Source organism: Geotrypetes seraphini, chromosome 3 (assembly GCF_902459505.1).
Source record: "Geotrypetes seraphini chromosome 3, aGeoSer1.1, whole genome shotgun sequence".
Taxonomy (NCBI): Eukaryota; Metazoa; Chordata; class Amphibia; order Gymnophiona; family Dermophiidae; genus Geotrypetes; species Geotrypetes seraphini.
In genome coordinates, this window is record NC_047086.1 from 7,616,112 (window position 1) to 7,641,283 (window position 25,172).

Genomic DNA, 25,172 nt, shown 5'->3' on the forward strand with positions numbered 1-25,172 from the left:
CCCGACTGACTCTCCCCCCTCACCCTCTAAAGCAGGAATGCCAGTGGCCAGCCAGCAAGAGGCAGCGCTGCCACACCTGCTTTAGGGGGCAAGGGGGGAGGGTCAATCACCGAATCGTGAGGCCAATTTTGTTTTGTTTTATTTTAAATCAATTTGAATTGATTCACCCGAAGTGAATTGGTGAATTGATTCGAATCATGAATCGGGCAGCACTAGTGCTCAGGGAGGATAAGGCCATAGCGGAAAGACTGAATTAATTCTTTGCTTCGGTCTTTACGGAAGAAGATGTAAGAGATCTACCTGAACCGGAAATGGTTTTCCAGGGGGATGATGCGGAGGAACTGAAAGAAATCTTGGTGAATCTGGAAGATGTACTGAGCCAAATCGACACGTTAAAAGGTGATAAAGCACCAGGACCAGATGGTATACATCCCAGGGTACTAAAAGAACTCAAAGATGAAATTGCTGACCTGCTGTGCAGCCTAAAATCGTCTGTAGTACCTGAAGATTGGAGGGTGGCCAATGTTACGCCGATTTTTTAAAAGAGTTCCGGGGAGATCCGGGAAATTACAGACCGGTAAGCCTCACTTCAGTGCCAGGCAAAATGGTAGAAATGATTATAAAAAATAAAATTGTGGAACACGTAGGCAAACATGATTTAATGAGACAGAGACAGCATGGGTTCAGCCGAGGGAGATCTTGCCTCACAAATTTGCTTGACTTCTTTGAAGGTGTGAATAAACATTTGGATAAAGGTTAGCGGACTGCGGGGCATGATGGACCACTGGTCTGACCCAGCAGTGGCAATTCTTATGTTCTTAGTGTATCTAGATTTTCAGAAAATTTTTGATAAAGTTCCTCATGAGAAGCTCCTGAGAAAATTAAAGTGTCATGGGATAGGTGGCAAAGTTCAGTTGTGGATAAGGAATTGGTTATCGGATAGAAAATAGAGGGTAGGGTTAAATGGTCATTTTTCTCAATGGAGAAGAGTAAACAGTGGTGTGCCACAGGGGTCTGTACTGGGACCGGTGCTATTTAACTTATTTATAAATGATCTGGAAATTGGAACGACGAGTGAAGTGATTAAATTTGCAGATGGCACTAAACTTACTCCCACTCAACTTGTATCCACCCTTCTCCAATTGTACTCGATGACGTCATTGTAATTATTTTCGCTGATTGTCCAGCTCTTCTTGTTATAAACTGCCTCAAACTACCATGGCTTTGACAGTATATAAGAATAAAATTATTATTATTATTATTATTATTATTAATAAACTGTTCAAAGTTGATGAAACATAGAAAATGACAGCAGAAAAGGGCCACGGCCCATCTAGTCTGCCCACACTAGTGACCCACCCCCTAACTTCCTCCATGAAGAGATCCCACATACCAATCCCATCTTTTCTTAAAATCTGGCATGCTGCGGATTGTGAAAAATTGCAGGCGGACATTAGGAAATTGGAAGACTGGGCGTCCAAATGGCAGATGAAATTTAATGTGGACAAATGCAAAGTGATGCACATTGGGAAGAATAACAGGAATCAGTTACCGGATGCTAGGGTCCACCTTGGGGGTTAGTGCCTATGCTGACTCTGTCTCATTAAATCATGTTTGTCTATGTGTTCCACAATTTTATTTTTTATAATCGTTTCTACCATTTTGCCCAGCACTCCATAGCCCCAGGTACGTTAGATAAATTGTGAGCCCACCGGGACAGATAGGGAAAATGCTTGAGTACCTGATTGTAAAACCGCTTAGATAACCTTTATAGGCGGTAAATAAAATCCTAATAAAAGTTTACCGGTCTGTAATTTCCAAGATCTCCCCTGGAGCCCTTTTTAAAGATCGGCGTAACATTGGCCACCCTCCAATCTTCAGGTACTACAGACGATTTTAACGAAAGATTCAATTTAAATGCACTTGTATTTATTTTAAAATTCTACATGGTATCTTTTAATCCTCTTATTCCTTTATTTTGAAACGTTTACCTATTCTCCTTTGTGAGAGGTATCCAACAATTTAAACTCTCCCTTTCTTCTAAAAGGATTAAAGAAGTCAAGATCTTCAGTCAATCTTTGGTCTTTAAATTCTCTCAAATCTGGAATGATCTCCCCTTTTTTTTAAGGAGTTCCAGTTCGTTTCAATTTTTCCGTAAATTTTTAAAAACTACTCTATTTGCCAAACATTTTGAAAATTAATTCTTTTGAAATTTTGCTATTGTCTTCTATTTATCATTTGTAAATCATACCCTGTTTATGTAATTACTGTAAACCGAGTTGAGCCTTCTCAGAATGATGACTCGGTATACAAAGTTAAGCTTTAGTTTAGTTTAGATTACAGATCACTAACAGCAGGTCAGCATTTCATTTTTTAGTTCTTTTAATACCCTGGGATGTATACCATCCAGTCCTGGCGATTTATCACTTTTTAACTTGTCGATTTGGCTTAGTACATCTTCCAGATTCACCGAGATTTCTTTCAGTTCCTCCACATCATCACCTTTGAAAATCATTTCCAGTTCAGGTAGATCTCTTACATCTTCAAGTTTCAAGTTTATTAGGGTCTTGATATACTGCTTTTATAAGCAAAGCGGTTTCCAATTTATGCAAAGTATTAAAACATTTTAAAAATATAAAATAGAGGGAACAAATTCACAGTTACGATATGGACATAACATGATACACATGGGCAAATGGGGGAGGATACATTGCTTAAAATAAAAGAAAGGGGAGGCAAAAAAATAAAGGAGTAAAGGGATCTTTAATGTAAGGACTGATGTGTGAGGTTTTTGAATAAGGAAGACTAAGTATAAATCTGAAAAGCATCTCTGAAAAGAAATGTTTTGAGATTAAATTTAAAGTTGATGAGATTCTTTTCTTGTCTCAGGGGCAGAGGTAAAGCATTCCACAGTGTGGGTGCGGTTACTGAAAAGATTGTTTTACATGTTGTGTCATAAAATAATTGACAAACTGAAGGGACCACTAAAAGATATTGTTGGGAAGAGCGTAGTGTCCTATGTGAATCATAAGGGATTAGCAACCTATCTATAAATGATGGAATGTGATTAGGTTGGACTTTGAAAGCAAGTAGTATTTTAAAAGTAACCCTATGTGAAATAGGTATCCAGTGAGCTTTTCTGGTCAAATTTTTTAGTGTTAAAAATGATTTTTACAGCAGTGTTTTGAATTACTTGTAATCTCCTGATCTCTTTTTGAGTGTTGCCCTGGTAAAGCGAATTTCAATAATCTAAAGTTGAAATTACTAATGAATAGATAAGAATGTTGATTGAATTGGGGTTAAGAAGTGACTTCTTCCGTAAAGACCGAAGCAAAGAATTCATAGTCTTTCCGCTATGGCCGTATCCTCCCTGAGCGCCCCTTTCACTCCTTGATCATCCAGCAGTCCCACAGATTCCCTCACAGGTTTTCTGCTTCTGATGTAGCTTAAAAAAATGCTATGAGTTTTTGCCTCTTTTGCAAGTTTTTCTCTTCATATTCTTTCTTAGCTGTCTTTATCAATGCTTTGTATCTAACTTGCCAGTGCTTGTTTCTTCATTTGGATCCTTTCTCCATTCTTTAAAGGATGTCTTCTCGGCTCTAATAGCCTCTTTCACTTCATCTTTTAACCACGCCAGCTCTCGTTTGCTCTTCTTTCCACCTTTGCTGATATGTGGAATACATCTGGTCGGGGCCATTGTGTAGTGATTGCACTAGCAGTGATATCTTTGAATGTGGCTTTTGCAAGATTCCTGAAGCAGCCTCGGCGAAACAAGGAAGTTCCCGGTCGGGTCCTGTAGTGAAGACACCGTTTCAAGTTCTGCTGTCCTGCATGTGCATGTTCGTTTGGGGGATCGTGGCACGAAAGGCATGAGATGACCGGCAGCTAAGTATCTTGCCATCTCATGCGCTGAGTTGAATCTGTATTTTCCAAGACTTTGGGATGTTTCAATCTCCAATTGGGGAGTGGTTACCGCTGATTCTTGATTCAGTGATCATTTTGATTCAGAAAAACAGAGCCCATATGAGAGAAAGTGGAGTTTTTTTGAGCACATGAAGCTGAACTGAGGCTTTTTCTCTACTTTCTTTTTCTTTTCTGGTGCTCCTTTTCCCTCTGTTTCTGCTTTGAATTTAGTGTGTAGTATATGATTGCGGTGGTGTATTTCCTCTATCTGTGAGTGATTATTTGGCAGAACTGAGTAGAATTGTAGGGGATTCTATTAATTTGGTAATTGAAATCACCAATTATTACACTATTGTCCATTTCTCCAGCTTTCCTAATCTCTGAAAACATTTCTTCATCTATTTACAAAAGGTAAATCATGCCAAACGAACCTGATTGAATTTTTTGATTGGGTGACCAGAGAGCTGGATCGAGGACATATGCTAGATGTAATTTACTTGGATTTCAGCAAAGCCTTTGATACAGTTCCTCATAGGAGGCTGTTGAACAAACTTGAAGGGCTGAAGTTAGGACCCAAAGTGGTGAACTGGGTCAGAAACTGGCTGTCGGACAGACGCCAGAGGGTGGTGGTTAATGGAAGTCGCTCGAAGGAAGGAAAGGTGACTAGTGGAGTCCCTCAGGGTTCGGTGCTGGGGCCAATCCTGTTCAATATGTATGTAAGTGACATTGCTGAAGGGCTAGAAGGAAAAGTGTGCCTTTTTGCAGATGATACCAAGATTTGTAACAGAGTAGACACCGAAGAGGGAGTGGAGAATATGAAAAAGGATCTGCAAAAGTTAGAGGAATGGTCTAATGCCTGGCAACTAAAATTCAATGCAAAGAAATGCAGAGTAATGCATTTGGGGATTAATAATAGGAAGGAACCGTATATGCTGGGAGGAGAGAAGCTGATATGCACGGACGGGGAGAGGGACCTTGGGGTGATAGTGTCCGAAGATCTAAAGGCGAAAAAACACTGTGACAAGGCAGTGGCTGCTGCCAGAAGGATGCTGGGCTGTATAAAGAGAGGCGTAGTCAGTAGAAGGAAGAAGGTGTTGATGCCCCTGTACAGGTCATTGGTGAGGCCCCACTTGGAGTATTGTGTTCAGTTTTGGAGACCGTATCTGGCGAAAGACGTAAGAAGACTTGAGGCGGTCCAGAGGAGGGCGACGAAAATGATAGGAGGCTTGCGCCAGAAGACGTATGAGGAGAGACTGGAAGCCCTGAATATGTATACCCTAGAGGAAAGGAGAGACAGGGGAGATATGATTCAGACGTTCAAATACTTAAAGGGTATTAACGTAGAACAAAATCTTTTCCAGAGAAAGGAAAATGGTAAAACCAGAGGACATAATTTGAGGTTGAGGGGTGGTAGATTCAGGGGCAATGTTAGGAAATTCTACTTTACGGAGAGGGTGGTGGATGCCTGGAATGCGCTCCCGAGAGAGGTGGTGGAGAGTAAAACTGTGACTGAGTTCAAAGAAGCGTGGGATGAACACAGAAGATTTAGAATCAGAAAATAATATTAAAGATTGAACTAGGCCAGTTACTGGGCAGACTTGTACGGTCTGTGTCTGTGTATGGTCGTTTGGAGGAGGATGGGCAGGGGAGGGCTTCAATGGCTGGGAGGGTGTAGATGGGCTGGAGTAAGTCTTAACAGAGATTTCGGCAGTTGGAACCCAAGCACAGTACCGGGAAAAGCTTTGGATTCTCGCCCAGAAATAGCTAAGAAGAAAAAAAAAAATAATAATAATAATAATTTAAATTGAATCAGGTTGGGCAGACTGGATGGACCATTCGGGTCTTTATCTGCCGTCATCTACTATGTTACTATGTTACTTTATATTCCTTCCCTTCACGCATGGAATTTCTATCCATATGAATTCCACACTATTATTTGATTTGATTCAATTCCCTCTTTAACATATAGCGCAACCAGTGCTCCCTCTAAGCGGGCGGGTGTTGTGAGCAAACCTTTTTTCGCTGTGAGCTAAAAATATCGGGCGCCAGCAAGTTATGAGCCAACTCGCCCGATTCTCCTCTCGCCGCCCTGCCATCTGCCGTACGCCGTGCGCTGTGACGAGAAACTTGTGCGCTGCGATGTATATTTTGTGCGCTGCGATGTATATTTTGTGCGCCAGCGCACGCCAGCGCAGCTTAGCGGGAACACTGAGCGCAACCCCCCCCCCTTCAATTTGATCTACTCTTATCCTTGTGATATAATTTGTACCCAGATACGCCTAAATTTAGGCACAGGCATTTGTGCCACATTTTCATTGGTGTAAATTTAGTCACAGTTCCCAGATAGAAGCCAGATAGAAGCCGTGGTCGATGCAGAAGACATCGACATCATTGGAATCTCTGAAACATGGTGGAATGAGGAAAGCAAATGGGATACAAGCTCTATCGCCAGGACAGGGCAGGACAAAAAGGAGGTGGAATAGCCCTGTTTATAGAATAGCCTTTATGGGTGCTGAGTTTTTAGGCGCAATATATAGAAACCAGTCTGTAATGTATGGCTAATGTACAAAAACGTGGTAATGCATAATTACATTAAGGGAAGGGGATGTCACTTGTATAGCACCTTTTTGTGGTTACAAATTCAAAGCATTTTACATATATACAGGTGATGGAGGATTAAGTGACTTGCCCAGGGTCACAAGGAGCAACGCTGGGATTTAATCCCACAATCTCAGGGTGCTGAGGAGGCAGATCTACCTAACTCTATCCCCCCCATAGACTGCCTCTCTAAAACTAAGCTAAGAATGTTATACTCGCTTATCTCCAACCTTGTATCACAAATGTAACATCATCTTGCTGAATGCCGCAATGATTCCCAGTTGAAAATTGCAGGATAGAAGAATTTGTATTGTATTAAGGTGTTTTGCAGTAGTTTGTTTTTGCATGGAAATTTCTCAGGGGCATGGAAACATTATCCAGTTGGAAGTGCCAAGTGCTCAAGTACTAATGGGAATATTAACACATAAATGCCTCTACTAATGTGTGGTTCAGTCCCACAGAAAGCCAAATTAACTGCAAATCTTAATTAATTTAGTAAAGAGGTCCCTTCGTCAGCTGACAATATATACTGAAAAGAAAGAAGACTTAATAGAATTCAAACTGCCTAGACAATACAGTTGGATGTCAGCTTTAAATTACATTTAATTAGGATTCTGTTCTGGTCAAGTGTTACTGTAAGTCAAATTTCTTTTTTTCTCTAGAAATTTTTAGCCACACCAGAAGTCTTTGTCTTGCCATTGGCAACTCCTCCTTTCCCTTCATCAGAAATGCTACCAAAGAAACTCACAGTGGAACAAGTGAAAGCCATGTTTCCCAAGCATGCTGAAATGCAAGGATACTGCCCAGTCACATACATGGATGGGAAGCAGAGGTAAGAGCTCACAAGGCAAATTGGGCTTGGTGCTACTTCAAAGACACTCTGCTAAACAATTGTCAGATCAGGCATCATGTTGCTCTGATATCCAACTGTTATCCCAGGACAAGCAGGCAGGCTATTCTCACACATGGGTGACGTCATCCACGGAGCCTCACAAGCAGACTTGCTTGTAGAAACTTAGAAGTTTCGAGTCAGCCGCATCGCGCATGCGCGAGTGCCTTCCCGCCTAGAGCAGGGCGAGTCTCCTCAGTTCTCAGTTTTCTGCAGAGCTGAGAAGTTTGTCTTTGACTCTTTGCATTTAACTTTGTTTCTTCGTGCCTTCTCTCACTGCGGTTTGTGTTTATTTTCTTCGCGAATCGCTGTGTTTCTTTCTTTTCTTTTCGGTTTTAAAAAAAAAAATCTTATTTTATTTTCTTCCGTTTGACTGGTGGGTCAGGCCGCTCAGCCACAACCTGCGGGCTTCGACTTCGCTACGGCTATTTTTCCTCCTATGTCCCGGCCAGCAACGGACTTCAAGAAGTGTAGCCAGTGCCAGCGTGCAATTTCCCTCACGGACCCACACCGTTGGTGCCTCAAGTGCCTTGGGCCGGACCATCAACCAAAGTTGTGCGAGTGCTGTGCTACTCTTCAACTTCGAGCCCTTAAACATAGAAACATAGAAATAGACGGCAGATAAGGGCCACGGCCCATCTAGTCTGCCTACCCTAATGACCCTCCCCTACCTTTACTCTGTGAATAGATCCCACGTGTCGATCCCATTTGGCCTTAAAATCAGGCACGCTGCTGGCCTCAATCACCTGAAGTGGAAGACTATTCCAGCGATCAATCACCCTTTCAGTGAAAAAGAATTTCCTGGTGTCACCGTGCAGTTTCCTGCCCCTGATTTTCCACGGATGCTCTCTTGTTGCCATGGGACCCTTGAAAAAGAAGATATCTTCTTCCGCCTCGATGCGGCCCTTGAGATACTTGAACGTCTCGATCATGTCTCCTCTCTCTCTGCGTTCCTCGAATGAGTATAGCTGTAATTTATCTAGCCGTTCCTCATACGGGAGATCCTTGAGTCCCGAGACCATCCGGGTGGCCATTCTCTTGACCGACTCCAGTCTCAGCACATCCTTGCGATAATGCGGCGTCCAGAATTGCACACAGTATTCCAGGTAGGGCCTCACCATGGATCTATACAATGGCATAATGACTTCAGGCTTACGGCTGACGAAACCCCTGCGTATGCAACCTATGATTTGTCTTGCCTTGGATGAAGCTTGCTCCATTTGATTGGCAGCCTTCATGTCCTCACTGACGATCACCCCTAAGTCTTGTTCTGCTACAGTTCTTGTTAGGATCTCGCCATTAAGGGTATAAGTCTTGCATGGATTTTGGCTGCCCAGGTGCATGACTTTGCATTTTTTGGCATTGAAGCTGAGTTGCTAGGACCTAGACCAGCGCTCCATTAGGAGTAGGTCGTCGTCAGATTTTATAATAATAATAACTTTATTTCTTCTATACCGTCATAATCTTACCACTTCTAGGCGGTTCACAGTGAAGACAGCTGGACAGTCAGCGAATTACAGAATACAAATGGCGAGGATGATACAGTACAGTCAGTGAATTACAGATTACAATTAGTAAAATACAATACGATACAATACAATTTGTACAGTACACATATTTCTCAAGTTATCAGCATGGAGTTAATCGTTTAGAACTGGTAACTGATTAGGAGATAAGCTTTTCAGGATGGACTCTTCAGTTACACCCTCGACTTCGAAAGCGGCCTCGGTTCCACCTTCTACCAAGGGTCCTCCTGCCTCCACGACTCCAACCTCGAGCCTCATCAGACCTTCCTCGTTTGCGACGGTTCTTATCTCAAGTACACCTGCTGTATCTTCCCCTGTATCCTCAGGTCAGATAGCTCAGCATAAAGTTCCAGCCGTGGTCCTCAAGCTTTCTAAGACTTCCAAGTTGAAGCACATTTCCACTGCCACTTTGGAATCTATGGCCATAGCAGGTTGTCCTGTTTCAGATGTGGATCCATCCTTGCCGGTTTCCTTCCAGACCATGTTAGAGCAGCAATTTGTTCAGTTCCTAACAAAAATGGGACCGAAGTTGGATACTCTAATCCAGTCTGGGCATTGTGCAGATTCCCGCGAGGTCGAGCCTCTTCCTATGCCTCAGGCTGAAACTTCACACTTTATGCAGGGAGCAGAGTCTTTGCGAGTGTCTGGTCTGGCATCTATACACTCAAAGCAAGGAGTAGATTCTTTGCAAGTGCCTCGACAGGAATCCTCACACTCCATACAAGGAGCAGAGTCTTTGGGAGTGCCTCGAGATTCCTCCATCAAGCCTCCTGAGCTTCGATCTATAGCTTCTAGCCCTATCCATTCCCTGGTAGCAACGTCTGCTTCCATCTCCGGGGTGAAGTGTCCTCGATCCTCGAGACCTGCTTCTAAGCACCATTCTCGTCGATCGAGGCCTTCCTTGAGGCATACCTCCAGGCATAGCTCTTCTTCCAAAAAGCATCCTTTTTCAAATAAGCTTCGATCTACACCTTCCAGATCTTCCAGACCACCGACTCCTCGATCGAAGTCTCCGCTTCCAGACCTTGAGGACTCAGCAGCTTCCATTGCCTCGTCCAAGTCTCCTTATTCTTTTGAAGACTATTTCCCCGCTGAAGCTTCATCTTTGACCCTGGCTGCCTCAAGGTCATCAAGTCCCTCTCGAGGCAAGGCATTGGCGGATCAGCTATCTTTCTCTTCTTTTCTTCGCCAGATGGCTGATGGCCTGGAACTTCAATTGGATGCTGGTTCTAAATACTCTAAAGAGTATCTCGAGGTCATGCATCTTCCTCAACCTCCTGAAGAGTCTCTTAAGCTTCCTCTTCACAAGCTTTTGTCTCAGACTTTCTCACCAATCCCTGCTTGTGGAGTCCTCCTTAAAAAGATCCCATCCTTCCAGAGTTTATGCTACCGTTCCTCCTGGAAGGGAAGGGAAAACTATGGACAAATTTGGACATCGCCTTTACCAAAATGCTATGATGTCCTCCAAAGTCCTCAATTATAATTTTAATTTTGTAACTTATCTCAAGTTCCTCATTGATCTTCTTCCTAAATTTTTCAGCTATTTAGATACACAGAAGCACTTCGAATTCCAAGAAGTCATCGCTACTCTGTCACAACTCAGATTACATCTTCTCTAGTTTTTTATGATGCCTTCAAATTGTCAGCCAGGGCGACTGCTTGTTCCGTAGCAATGCACAGCCTGGCCTGGCTTCGAACCATTGACATGGACCCTAATCTTCAGGACCGCTTGGCTAACATTCCTTGTGCAGGCAATGACCTCTTCGATGAATTTATCGAGGCAGCCACAAAGAAATTGTCTGAACATGAAAAATCTTTTGCTTCCATTGTCAGACCAAAGCCTAAGTCAGCTCCAGTCTAGCCTTCACGCCCTCCTCCAATTTTCCAGAGGTGTTATGTTCCAAGGGCGGCCCCTTACAATCGTCTGCCTTCCAAGAAACAGCAGCATCAGAAGCAACAGAAATCTCAATCTTCTGCTGCACCTAAGGCTGCACAGCCTTTTTGACTGTTTAAAACAGAGCATAACCTCCACTGTTCTGTCTCTGTCCTATCTTCCCCCTATAGGAGGTCATCTCCATCATTTTTATCACCGATGGGAGACAATTACATCCAACCTCTCTGGGTGCTGTCAATCATCAAGGAATGATACTCTCTTCATTTCAATCAGGTTCCACCAGAGCTTCCTCCACGAGAGTATCCTTTCAGTCCATCTCAGACCGGCCTTCTTCTTCAGGAAGCTCAAGCTCTGCTTCATCTCCGTGCCATCAAGCCAGTTCCTTTGGAACAGCAGAACAAGGGGTTTTACTCCTGTTAATTCCTCGTTCCGAAGAAGACGGGCAATTTGTGACCCATTCTGGATCTCAGGGCTCTCAACAAATTTTTAGTCTAAGAAAAATTTTGTATGTTGTCCCTGGCGTCCCTTTATCCCCTTCTAGATCAGAACGACTGGTTATGCTCTCTGGATCTCAAGGAGGCTTATATTCATATTCCCATTCATCTGGCATCCCGTCAATATCTCAGATTTCGGGTGGGGAATCTACACTACCAATACAATACCAATACCAATACCTTTGGCCTGGCTTCATCTCCCAGAGTGTTCACAAAGTGCTTAAGGTGGTAGCAGCAGCTCTACGGAACCGTGGTCATCAGGTGTTTCCCTACCTGGACGAATGGTTCATCAAGGATTCCACATCTCAGGGGGTTATTGTAGCAACACAACGGACTTCGTGCTTCCTACAAAGTTTGGGATTTGAAATCAACTTTCCCAAATCCCAACTTCAGCCCTCTCAGAACCTACAATTCATCAGAGCTGTTCTGGACACTATCCAATTCTGCATTCCTTCCTCAACAACGTCTGGAAGCTCTCCTTCAACTCTGTCGTGCAGTGTTTTCCCGCTCTTCAATCTCAGCGAGACACATGATGATACTACTAGGTCACATGGCCTCCACAGTACACATGACTCCTTTTGCCAGACTTCATCTCAGAATTCCTCAGTAGACCCTGGCATCTCAGTGGATGCAGACTTACGACCCATGCTCTGGACACATTGCAGTCACTCCTTCCTTTAGACAGTCTCTCCACTGGTGGATGATCTCTTCCAATCTCTCCAGAGGCTTGCTGTTTCAAATACCCCCCCCCCATCAGAAGGTCCTCACAACAGATTCCTCGACCTACGCTTGGGGCACTCATCTCGATGGTCTCCGTACTCAAGGCCACTAGACCAGTACAGATCATCAGTCTCACATCAATCTGTTGGAACTCAGAGCAATTTTCAGCTTTTCAACGCTCTCAAAGACACTTTTCAACATCTTCTTCACGATCAGGTAGTCCTCATTCAGACGGACAACCAAGTCGCCATGTACTATGTTACAAAACAGGGGGGGGGGACGGGATCTCCCTCCCTTTGTCAAGAAGCTCTGAAGGTTTGGGACTGGGCAATCGGCCACAACACCTTCCTCAAAGCTGTCTACATCCAAGGGGCGAAAAATTGCTTGACGGATAACTTAGGTCATCTTCTGCAACCTCACGAATGAACACTCAATTCCTCACCCCTTCATCACAATTTTTCGCAGTGGGGAATGCCTCAGATAGATCTCTTTGCAGCTCCCCACAACCACAAACTGCCCCAGCTCTGCTCCAGGATATATTCTCCTCATCACCTCGAGGCAGATGCTTTCTTACTGGAATGGACAAATCTCTTCCTGTATGCATTCCCTCCATTCCCTCTCATTCTCAAGACTCTTGTCAAGTTGAAGAACGATCATGCCACCATGATTCTGATTGCTCTTTGGTGGCTGAGACAACCTTTGTACTCCCTTCTACTTCAACTCAGCAGCAGGGAGCCATTACTTCTACCAGTTTTTCCATCTATGCTTACAGAGTCAGGGATCTCTGCTTCATCCCAACCTGCAGTCTCTACACCTGACAGCTTGGTACCTCTCAACATAACTCCTCTTCAGTTTTCTCAGTCTATAAGAGACATTTTAGAGGCTTTTAGAAAGCCTGCCATAGACAATACTACCACCAAAAATGGACTAGATTTTCTACATGGTGCACCTCTCATGATAAGGAGCCTCAAGATTCCTCCTTATCTTCTGTTCTAGATTATCTTTTGCACCTATCCATCTCTGGCCTCAAGTCTACATCGATCCAAGTCCATCTTAGTGCAATTGCTGCTTTCCATCAGCCTATTGAAGGGAAACCTCTCTCTGCTCATCCGGTGGTTTCCAGATTCATGAAAGGACTTTTCAATGTCAAACCTCCTTTCAAACCGCCTCCAGTGGTTTGGGATCTCAATGTTGTTCTTGCTCAGTTGATGAAGCCTCCATTTGAACCAATGTCTATGGCTCATCTGAAGTATCTCACTTGGTAAGTGGTGTTTCTCATTGCCCTCACATCTGCTCGAAGAGTTGGTGAGCTTCAAGCTTTAGTTGCTGATCCACCTTTTACTGTGTTCCATCATGACAAGGTGGTCCTTCGTACTCATCCTAAATTCCTCCCTAAAGTGGTTTCAGAATTTCATCTCAACCAATCCATTGTTCTTCCAGTGTTCTTCCTAAGCCTCATTCTCACCCTGGAGAATCAGCTCTTCATACTCTGGACTGTAAACGTGCTTTGGCCTTCTATTTGGAACGTACCAAACCACACAGAACTGCTCCTCAACTTTTTGTCTCCTTTGATCCAAACAAGTTGGGACATCCATTCTCTAAGCGTACCATCTCCAACTGGATGGCTGCTTGTATCTCTTTCTGCTATTCCCAGGCTGGACTACAACTACAGAGTCGAGTCACAGCTCACAAAGTCAGAGGAATGGCAGCTTCAGTAGCTTTCCTCAGACCTACACCTATTGAGGAAATTTGCAAAGCTGCTACCTGGTCCTCGATTCACACTTTCACCTCTCACTATTGTCTGGATGTTTTCTCCAGACGGGATGGCCATTTTGGCCAGAGGGTATTACAAAATTTATTCTCCTAAGTTGCCAACATTCCCACCATCCCATTCTGGTTAGCTTGGAGGTCACCCATATGTGAGAATAGGCTGCCTGCTTGTCCTGGGATAAAGCACAGTTACTTACCGTAACAGTTATTATCCAGAGACAGCAGGCAGCTATTCTCACAACCCACCCACCTCCCTTGGTTTGCTTCTCTGCTAGCTATCTGAACTGAGGAGACTCACCCTGCGCTGGGTGGAAAGGCACTCACGCATGCACAGTGCAGTTGACTCGAAACTTCTACATTTCTACAAGCAAATCTGCTTGCGAGGCTGTCCACATCCGGGCTCCGTGGATGACGTCACCCATATGTGAGAATAGCTACGTGCTGTCCCTGGATAACAACTGTTATGGTAAGTAACTGTGCTTTCTCTTAAGTCCAACTCCAACAGCAAGTGAAAAAAGAAGAAATTTGCCCCAATACCGTTGAGTCTTTGAAGGGACAAATTTCTTTTTTTTCTTTAATTTTCTATTTAGTCCACTGTATTTGCTTTCACTTTGTGACTAAAAAAGGGGGACTTAATTTACATTACATTACATTACATTAGGGACTTCTATTCCGCCTATACCTTGCAGTTCAAGGCGGATTACAAAAGAGCTAACTGGACATTTCCAGTGAAGTTACAACAGTTTTGGGGGGGGGGGGTTGGGTTTTTTTTGGTTACAAGGGAGGAGAGGTACCTGGATTAATTCTGGAAGAACTTGCAAATTGGATATTAAATTGACTGTACGTTGTTTTCGTTTCCCCTTTTCCCTCTTTGGGGAAGAGGATTGACTGTTACGTTTGATTTAGCCCAAGGGTGTCCAACCTGCGGCCCGAGGGTCGCATGCGACCCCGTGAAGGATTTTGTGTGGCCCCGGTCGAGGGCAATGCAGTGTTTTCCTCTGCTGCCCCTGGGTGTTTACCATCTTGCCGACTCCCTTCTCTGTCTTGCTGCAGCGTTTGCGCATTTGTGCGGCCCCAGAAACATTTTTTTCGGCCAATGCGGCCCAGGGAAGCCAAAAGGTTAGACACCTCTGATTTAGCCGATCAAGTGTTCCCGTGCATGTCGAAACCATTTATGGAATTTAAGAAGTGCTGTTGGTGTCAGCAATATAGTTCTATCATTGACCTGCATAGCTGCTGTATCCAATGTTTGTGCTTAACACCACATAGATTCCTGTATTCATTGTTCCACCCTTTAAAAGCATTCACTTAAAGCTCGGAAGATTCAGCAGCAAAAATTGTTCGGTACCAACATGCCAGATAAATCTTTGTCATCGGTACCATCGGTTCCTGCATCTGCTTTTGCATCGACATCAGACCTTCCTTCATCCAGGAAACCTGTTAAGAAGCCATCTACTTCCAAGCCAGCATCGCAGGACTCCTCAGCATTGAGTCCCTCGATGCAGGCCAAGCCTCAATATTGACGCTCTCCTTCTGTACCGGCATTGTCTCCCATGGGGCTTGCATCCTCTTCAAGGTCTCCCATCCCCAGACATCAATCTGGGTTTGAATATCCTGTACAGATACTTGAGACTGAGCGGGTATCAATGGTACTGCAGGTTGACTTCCTGTGCAGAGAGTTTAGTAGTATATTCATACTAATTTTCATGCCAGTGTCAGCACTGACCTCATCAGTACCAACCCAGCCTTAGTGTAGTTCTCATAGGGCACAGGGTACCATTATGGAGCCAGCATTACATTACATTACATTACATTTGTGATTTCTATTCCGCCTGTGCCTTGCGGTTCTAAGCAGATTACAGTTAAAAGAGATCAGGACATTACCGAGAGAATTACATTACAACGATTTAAGTAAATTACATGTTGTGGTATAGAAATACAAGTATAAGATATCTGGATTTATCAATAGAATAACTTGACAGGGTTCAAGTACGGTAGTTATAAGGTTCAGTGGGGAAAACAATATAGGCAACTGAAGAAAGATACCTAACTTTGAAGGAATCAGTTAAGTGGATACCTAAGGGAGATGCTTATTTAGGAGAAGGTTAAATGGATACCTAAGGGAGATGCTTATTTAGGAGTTTGGATATTTTTGGTAAATGAGGTTCAAGGGGATGACTAGTGTGTTATTTGCTAGGGAGAGTGCATGTGCGATTGGGAAAGGGAATATTAAGTAAGGACGTGTTTTTTTGAAAAGAAATGTTTTGATTTCTTTCCGAAACACTTTGATGTCTGTTGTTTTGATCATCAGTTTGGTAATGGTGGGGTCAGTTTTCGCTGCCTGAGTTGCTAGAAGGCTGTCGTAAAGTTTCTTACGTCGGGTACCATTATGAGGGGGGAAGGTGAAAAGATTCTGAGTTCTTCTTGATCTGGGTAGTCGGTAGCGGCAAAGACGGTTGTTCAGGTAATTGGGGGCCATACCATGGGTTACTTTGAAAAGTAAGCAGTAGAGTTTGAATTGAGTTCTTGCTTTTATCGGAAGCCAGTGAGAGTCTACATAGGCGGATGTGATGTGGTCGAATTTGCTGAGCGAGTAGATGAGTCTGATAGCTGTGTTCTGAACGGTCTGTAGTTGTTTTATCATAGCATTTGGGCAAGGTAACATAGAAACATAGAAATAGACGGCAGATAAGGGCCACGGCCCATCTAGTCTGCCCACCCTAATGTCCCTCCCCTACCTTTGCCCTGTGAATAGATCCCATGTGCCGATCCCATTTGGCCTTAAAATCAGGCACGCTGCTGGCCTCAATCACCTGTAGTGGAAGACTATTCCAGCGATCAACCACTCTTTCAGTGAAAAAGAATTTCCTGGTGTCACCTCGTAGTTTCCCGCCCCTGATTTTCAACGGATGCCCTCTTGTTGTCGTGGGACCCTTGAAAAAGAAGATATCTTCCTCCGCCTCGATGAGGCCCGTAAGATACTTGAACGTCTCGATCATGTCTCCCCTCTCTCTGCGCTCCTCGAGCGAGTATAGCTGTAATTTGTCAAGCCGTTCTTCGTATGGAAGATCCTTGAGTCCCGAGACCATCCGGGTGGCCATTCTCTGTACCGACTCCAGTCTCAGCACATCCTTGCGATAATGCGGCCTCCAGAATTGCACACAGGATTCCAGGTGTGGCCTCACCATGGATCTATACAATGGCATAATGACTTCCGCCTTACGACTGACGAAACCCCTTCGTATGCAGCCCATGATTTGTCTTGCCTTGGCGAAGCCTGTTCCACTTGATTGGCAGACTTCATGTCCTCACTGACGATTACCCCCAAGTCTCGTTCTGCTACCATTTTTGCTAGGATCTCGCCATTAAGGGTATAAGACTTGCATGGATTTTGGCTGCCTAGGTGCATAACTTTGCATTTTTTGGCATTGAAGTTGAGTTGCCATGTCCTAGACCATCGCTCCAGTAGGAGTAGGTCGTGCATCATGTTGTCGGGCATTGAATCTTCGTCTGTTGTGCATTTGCCCACTACATTACTTAGTTTGGCGTCATCGGCGAATAATGTTATTTTACCTCGAAGCCCTTCTGCCAAGTCTCTTATAAAGATGTTGAATAGGATTGGGCCCAAGACTGAGCCCTGTGGCACTCCACTGATCACCTCCGTCATTTCGGAGGGGGTGCCGTTCACCACCACCCTTTGAAGCCTACCTCCAAGCCAGTTCCCAACCCATTGCGTCAATGTGTCGCCTAATCCTATAGAACTCATCTTGCTCAGCAACCTGCGGTGTGGTACGCTATCGAATGCTTTGCTAAAGTCCAGGTACACGATGTCCAGGGACTCCCCAATATCCAGCTTCCCCGTCACCCAATCAAAGAAGCTGATCAGGTTGGATTGGCATGATCTCCCTTTAGTAAATCCATGTTGTCGGGGATCCCGTAGATTCTCCTCATCCAGGATCTTATCCAATTGGCGTTTGATTAGAGTTTCCATTAGTTTGCTCACTATCGATGTTAGACTCACTTATCTGTAGTTTGCTGTCTCCATCTTTGAGCCTTTCTTGTGGAGTGGAATGACGTTAGCCGTCCTCCAGTCCAACGGGACGCTGCTTGTACTAAGGGAGAGGTTGAAGAGCGCGGACAGTGGCTCCGCCAAGACATCACTCAGCTCCCTTAGCACCTTGGGGTGTAGGTTGTCTGGCCCATTTGCTTTGTTAACCCTGAGCTTTGACAGCTCACCGTAGACACTGCTGGGCGTAAACTCAAAGTTACTAAACGGGTCAACTGAGCCAACCCTTGTCTGTAGCTGAGGGCCGAGCCCCGGCTCTTCTCGGGTGAAGACTGAGCAGAAGTATTCATTTAATAGTTGGGCTTTTTCCGAATCCTTTTCCACATAGTCTCCGTCTGGATTCCTAAGACGTACAATCACGCTTGAGTTTTTTCTTCTATCACTGATATACCTGAAGAAGGATTTATCGCCCTTCTGGATGTTCTTTGCTAGAGACTCCTCCATGTGGAATTTAGCCTCCCTGACTGCTGTTTTGACGGCTTTTGATTTGGTCAGGTAGTCTGCTCTAGAGTCCTGCTTCCCCGATTGTTTGTAAGAGATGAATGCTTTTTTCTTCTCCTTGATGAGGTCTGAGATCTCCGCAGTAAACCACTGTGGCTTATTGTTCCTTCGCCGTTTACTTACTGATTTAACATAGCGGTTTGTTGCTTCTTGTATGGTTGCTTTCAAAGTCGACCACATATCTTCCACGTTATCGGTTTCTGCTTGGCTTTGTAGCGGTAGGTAGAGGCTGTTGCAGTAATCTAAGGAGCTGAGTATGAGGGATTGTACAATGATCTTGAAGTGTTCTTTGGAAAATAATTTTCTTATTTTTCTTAGGTTTCGCATGGTGAAGAATGCTTTTTTTATGGTTTTGTGTATTTGTGTTTGCATTGTGCAGCCTCTGTCTAGGTGTGTTCCCAGAATTTTGAGAGTATTCTGTATTGGATATTTGATTGTGTTTACATCTAGTTCTGTTAGGGATGGTTTTTGTTCCTTCTCTAGTAGTAGGAATTTGGTTTTCTCCGCATTCAGTTTTAACTTGTGGTTCGTCATCCATTTTTCTACAGTTTCCAATGTTGTTTTCAGGCGTCCGTTGGAGGTGGGGTCTTGGATGTCGAAGGGGAGGAGGATGGTTATATCATCCGCATAGCTGAAGGATGTAATGTTTAGGGCATCTAGGGCCGTGCCTAGGAATGCTATGAAGAGGTTGAAAAGTATGGGCGATAGAGGGGATCCTTGTGGAACTTCGCAGGGGTTTGACCATGAGTCGGATAGAAGATCATTTGACTTGACTCTGTATGATCTTGTTTTGAGGAATCTTTGGAACCAGTTGAGAACATTACCTGATATTCCTATGGCATCTAGTATCTGGAGTAGTATGGAATAGTCAACTAAGTCGAATGCTGCTGAAAGATCGCTCTGCTTCGCATCAATGTTCTCCAAATTATCGTCAACATTCATCTTCAGAGCGTTGGTCTGTATCCAGTGGACATCGACACTCTCAATCCAAGCAGTCTAAATGAGGAAATAGACTGGATGTCAGTAGTTTAAATCCTTTTAAAATTTCTTTAAAGCTTTCTGTAAACTGTTATGGTGTATCTCTTAATTTTTGACTCATTCCCATAGTCATTACTGTTACTATGGAGATTGTCAACAAATGTAGTATGGTGGGAACCAGTTCCAATCAAATAAGTAGTTTCGGTTTGATAAATCGGATATGTTACCAGAACTAACGACAGACGCCATCAATTGAATGAGATTACTTCGCGAGGAGCTGCTATTCTGAAAGCATGATAGTATGTTTTTTCTGTCAGTGAAGACTGTAGAACAAAATATATTTAAAAGTAACAGTAAGTTCTATTAATTTTATATCCTTAGCATAGCCTGTGTTATAATGATTTAATTTAGTGTAAATCATGTTTTATTGTTGTACAATCAGCAAACACACAGAACAAAGCAAAAGCATAACAAGGTCGAGAAAACCAAAAGTACAACAAGACAAGTTTTGGAAATAAACCCCCATCCCCCACTCTGCTCACTCCCATTTGCAAACACTCCATCTGTACTGGAATCCCCCCCATACCCACCCCATCCCCCCAAAAACACAAACAGACCAGAAGAACTGCTGAGCAAGCTGTGTTCTTATGCCACTCAGCAAGCACCGAACAGAAACAACCCCAACCAGCCTCCCCCAGAATCCACCCCACCCTCCCCAGCCTGCGAACAATACACTCCACTACAACCATACCAACTATCCATACTCAACCAGACACCATACCAAACATCCCAGGGAAGCATCCGAGGACATGCGGTATCATCGTCTAGAATGAGTTTAAGACCAGACTTTTGGCCCTAGGAGAAAGTGATTGAATATAGGAGTCCCACATCTGCAAAAAAACTTTCTTCCGGCTGAAAGACAAGCGGGCATGGCGTTGCTCCAAGAGCATCAAATTATGAAATCGATTCCTCCAAGCCCAGTAAGCAGGTGCGATTGATTGCATCCATACACTAAGAATGATCTTCTTACCTAACACAGCAGCCTTCTGAATCAACATCCGATGTTCCCGAGCAGGCACCCCCAAAGATTCATACCAATCCAGAAGCAAGCCTACCGGCAACATCGGAAGAGATTGACCAAAAGCCCTTCCAGAAAGTGGAGTATGACCCTCCAAAAAACTTTCACATGAGGGCACCCCCAAAAAGCATGGAAAAATGAATTACAGCCCTGTTGACATTTAGGGCAGGTCGGGGAAGAAATATCCCCTGCTTTGTGCACCTGCTCTTGGGAAAAATATGTTCTATACACCACTTAAAATTGGCATTCCCACAGTTCAGCGCTAATAGATATAGAGGAAATACGATTAATAAGGGAAGGAAAATTTAATGATTCAACAGGTATACCCAGATCTCTCCCCCAGCAATGCTCCAAAGCCTCATAAGACTTCCGAGGAGAGAGACGCTATAAAGTGCCATACAACGCAGACACCGTCAGGCCACTATTATGAAACTGGGCAAAAAAGAGATGAAATTGGTGTCCCAAACGAAACCGTAGGCTTGGACGAGCCAAGGCCTTCACATAATGGCAAATTTGTTTATATGCAAATAAACCACCCACCCCCAAAGGATGGAGCACAAGAAGAGCTTCCCAAGATTTCATAGCACCATCAGTGTTCAAGAAGAAACGAGCCCTCTCCAGACCAACGCGTAAAGATGGGGTTATCGCTACCAGGAAGGAACTGCGCATTCCCTCGAAAAGACAACTGATCTGAGACCTGAGGGTCACCCCCCCCCAACAACCCAACCAAGGCCCTCCAGCAAAAACACCAAGACCGAAGAAGAACACTAGAACGAATTGCAGGGGGCAAAAGGCGGCATAATTATTTAATTTACTATAAATGATATCTTCAGTAGTTACTACAGCTCTCAAGTGATTTTAAATTTTGTTTTTTGTAGATGTTGATATCAGGAGCCTCAACCCTGATGAAAAAGTTTTGAAACATGAACATGCTGGTAAAGGCGCTCCCTTTATAAAAATTAGATAAGTACAAAACAATAAGGAAAATATTGAAAGTTTAAATTAAGAATTAATATAAAAAAGATATTTATATATAAAAAATAAAAAATGATAGGTTAACAAGTGATGATCCAGTGACGATCGGGTTGTTGCGAATATTTCACATTAACCCCTGGAGGCACTCAATAGCCTTCGGAGGATCAAAAAACTCTTATCGTATTAATTGTGTATGCTGGATTTGATTAAGATTGTATACTGAAGGTCCCCAGCATTTTATGTATAAATGATTTTTATTATTCCAGCAGTAAGAAGCAAATACAAACAGTAGTACCATTCAGGAAATAACATTTTCAACAATATAATCAGTTCCCCTCCCATCCCCCCCTCCCCAAGAATCCATGGCCAGTCTAACAGCTGAGAGTGGGAATAAAATCTTAAAGATTCAAAAGTCTACTGCGAGCACATGGTGTGAGGTCCTGCCAGAAGTGCTCCCACACCTGACAAAATTTGCAACCCGGGCCAAGAGTCAAATCTCCCACCATGCGTCTCTCCAGTGTTGCGTGCACTATCATTAGGGATCTCCATTGTGCATATGACGGGAGATCACGGGAGAGCCAGTTGGTGAGGATGGCTTTTTTCCCATCAAAAGGGCTCTGGAGATAAATGCTGACATTCCCCTGGGTTTGGGCGAGGCTATATTATAAAATCCAAATAACGCCCTCGGTTGCAGAAGCCATCGCCTTCCCCAAAGCGATGTGGTATATAGGCCAAGATGTCTCCAAAACTGTTGGATTGCGGGGCAGGTCCAAAACATGCATGATTGCATTTCGGGCAAGAATGCAACGCAGTAATCCCCATCCGGGCTGCACGTTCCGGTGGAATGTAAAGTCTAAGAACAATTTTCAATTGCATTTCCCAGTGAGTAATATTGGATGACACCTTCTGAATGTTCTTCAGGACCCGTTGTAACTGTTGAGCAGTCAACTGGCAATACAAGTCCTCAGCCCACACTGTCGCTAATATATCCAGATTTCCCAGCATTTTATTAGCCATAAGAATTTGATTGCTACAGAAAAAGATTCATCATTAAAGTTAACTCATGCAGTGGACATCAGTCTCATTACTATACATTTTAATATGCTGTACACTATTAGTTATTCCACTTCAATGGTCCTTCGGTCTGACCCATTATGGCTGTTCTTATTTATTTTTGTGGAACAGAAGATCAAATGTACCAGTTTGTAGTTTCAGCATTATATCTGCTTAATTTCTCTTCTCCTCCCTGTTTCTTACTAAAAAAATATAAAAAAGCACAAAAAAATCCTTCTCTTTCCTCTGTTAAATCTTATTTCCTCTTCCTGCATTTTTGTTTAAAATACTGTGTTTTAGGTGGTATAGAGCCGATATTTCTGGTGCCTGTGGCTCAGGGTGACTAAAGTAGGGAAAATCTGTTATAGGGTAGCACTGATAGAACCTGCAGTTTTGTTTAAAATACTGTGTTTTAGGTGGTATAGAGCCGATATTTCTGGTGCCTGTGGCTCAGGGTGACTAAAGTAGGGAAAATCTGTTATAGGGTAGCACTGATAGAACCTGCAGTTTTGTTTAAAATACTGTGTTTTAGGTGGTATAGAGCCTATATTTCTGGTGCCTGTGGCTCAGGGTGACTAAAGTAGGGAAAATCTGTTATAAATCCTGTGTTTTAGGGTAGCACTGATAGAACCTGCATTTTTGTTTAAAATACTGTGTTTTAGGTGGTATAGAGCCTATATTTCTGACTCACTAGTTTTTAGCCATTGTGTCTGATTAGGTGGAGAAGGGAGGGGCTCTGTTTTACTTCTAAGGTTAATTGCATTATCTTTGGGACATTGCTGTGAACAAGGCTGCCCTGTAAACATCTAAAAGCTAAGTTACTCAGCATTTCATATTCTGCTCTTTTGACTGGTTTTCAGCATTATATCTGCTTAATTTCTCTTCTCCTCCCTGTTTCTTACTAAAAAAATATAAAAAAGCACAAAAAATAAATCCTTCTCTTTCCTCTGTTAAATCTTATTTCCTCTTCCTGCATTTTTGTTTAAAATACTGTGTTTTAGGTGGTATAGAGCCTATATTTCTGGTGCCTGTGGCTCAGGGTGACTAAAGTAGGGAAAATCCTGTTATAAATCCTGTGTTTTAGGGTAGCACAGATAGAACCTGCAGTTTTGTTTAGGTGGTATAGAGCCTATATTTCTGCCTTACTAGTAGTCTTACTTATAGTCCCACCAACCCCAGGGACCACTATTCATATATAGAGACCCATATAATCAGGACTACTCAAATCAAGTCACTTCACAACCAATCAAGATGACCTTTATTCTATGCAATCACTGTGGTGCTTTAATTCCAAGACATACTATTTGGAGGCTTAAGGCTTGCCCCATCTGTCTTCAACTTGCCAGTATTAAGGAGGAGCTCTGCAAACTTAAACAGGAATTGAATACAGCTTCCATCACTCCACAAAATCATATCAACTTACCACCTCTACCTCAAAGAATAAAACAGCCCAGGAATAAATGGGTCACAGTAGGCTCAGGAAGACTGTGACATGTAACACAGAAACATTCACCTTCACTAATATTACCTCTACAGAATTCCTTCGCTCCACTAGTGCACTGCGATACTCAGGAAAACAGAAGGGAGGTGGGACTTGAACCAATGAAGGTAACTCAAGAGAACAAGCGCACCCTAAGTACAAATAAAAAAGCCAAAAACAGAAAACTATTACTGTTGGGGGATTCCATCATCAGAGGCATTAACCTTGGAACACAAGGCGAGGAGACCAAAATAGTGAAATGTCTTCCAGGATCCTCAGCTACCAGGAGTTCCAGGCAAATACTGACTATAATTAAGGAAGAAACTAAGGATTTTAACACTGATGTTGTTATCCATCTGGGAACAAATGACCTGGCCAATAACTCCACACTTGCAGCACAGAAAGCTTTTCGGGAGCTTGGTGAGGGCGTGAAACCTTTTGTAAAGACTTTAGCTTTTTCTGAAATACTGCCTGCATATGGAAAAGGAGAGCAAAGAGTGAAAAACACAGAGGACTTTAATAGATGGCTCAGAGCCTGGTGTCATCAAGAAGGCTTCAGGTACATAGGAGGATGGGGAAATACATGGAAGGACAAGAAGCTATATTGCACTGATGGGCTACATATTACTACAGCAGGAAAAAGAAACCTTGCAGAGAAATTTAAACAATATTTTTCTAGGCATTTAAACTAGAAGGTGGGGGTGGCATATGTACGAAGGACAATTATAGAGACCACCCCCAGCAAAAGAAAAGATGTGATAGTAGTAAAGGCTGCAACATAAGCAATATCAGCAACTCATTTCTTGGTATTGCAACGGAAAGTGAAACGAAACAAAAATCCATACGAAAAAAGAGATTATCGCTGAAAAATAGCTGGAAAGCGATGACCACAAATGCTCGCAGTCTAAGCAACAAAATTCATAATCTGCAAGCCCAGATGTTAGAGGCAGATCTAGATATTGTTGCTATCACAGAGACATGGTTCAGTGAATCACATGGATGGGATGCAAACATACCGGGATATAATCTTTTTAGGAAGGACAGAGATGGTCATAAAGGTGGAGGAGTAGCTCTCTATGTAAAGATCAATATCCAAGCGACCGAAATGTAAGGGACCTGGGGAGAGGAAGAAGCGATATGGATTGCTCTGAAAAGAGAAGATGGAACTTCTATCTACGTGGGTGTAGTCTACAGACCTCCGACTCAGTCGCAACAAATTGATAAGGATCTGATTGTGGATATCCAAA

The 25,172-nt window shown here is 43.4% G+C and overlaps 1 protein-coding gene across 1 annotated transcript in view; it reads left to right on the forward strand.

Annotated features, from left to right (window-relative positions):
• Nucleotides 1-25,172, forward strand: part of AK9 (adenylate kinase 9) — a 1,007,389-nt gene that overhangs the window by 936,085 nt on the left and 46,132 nt on the right. Inside the window, exon 38 of the mRNA XM_033936269.1 lies at nt 7,164-7,333. Within this exon, the coding sequence (XP_033792160.1) occupies nt 7,164-7,333 (170 nt within the window). The remainder of the gene's footprint in view (nt 1-7,163; nt 7,334-25,172) is intronic.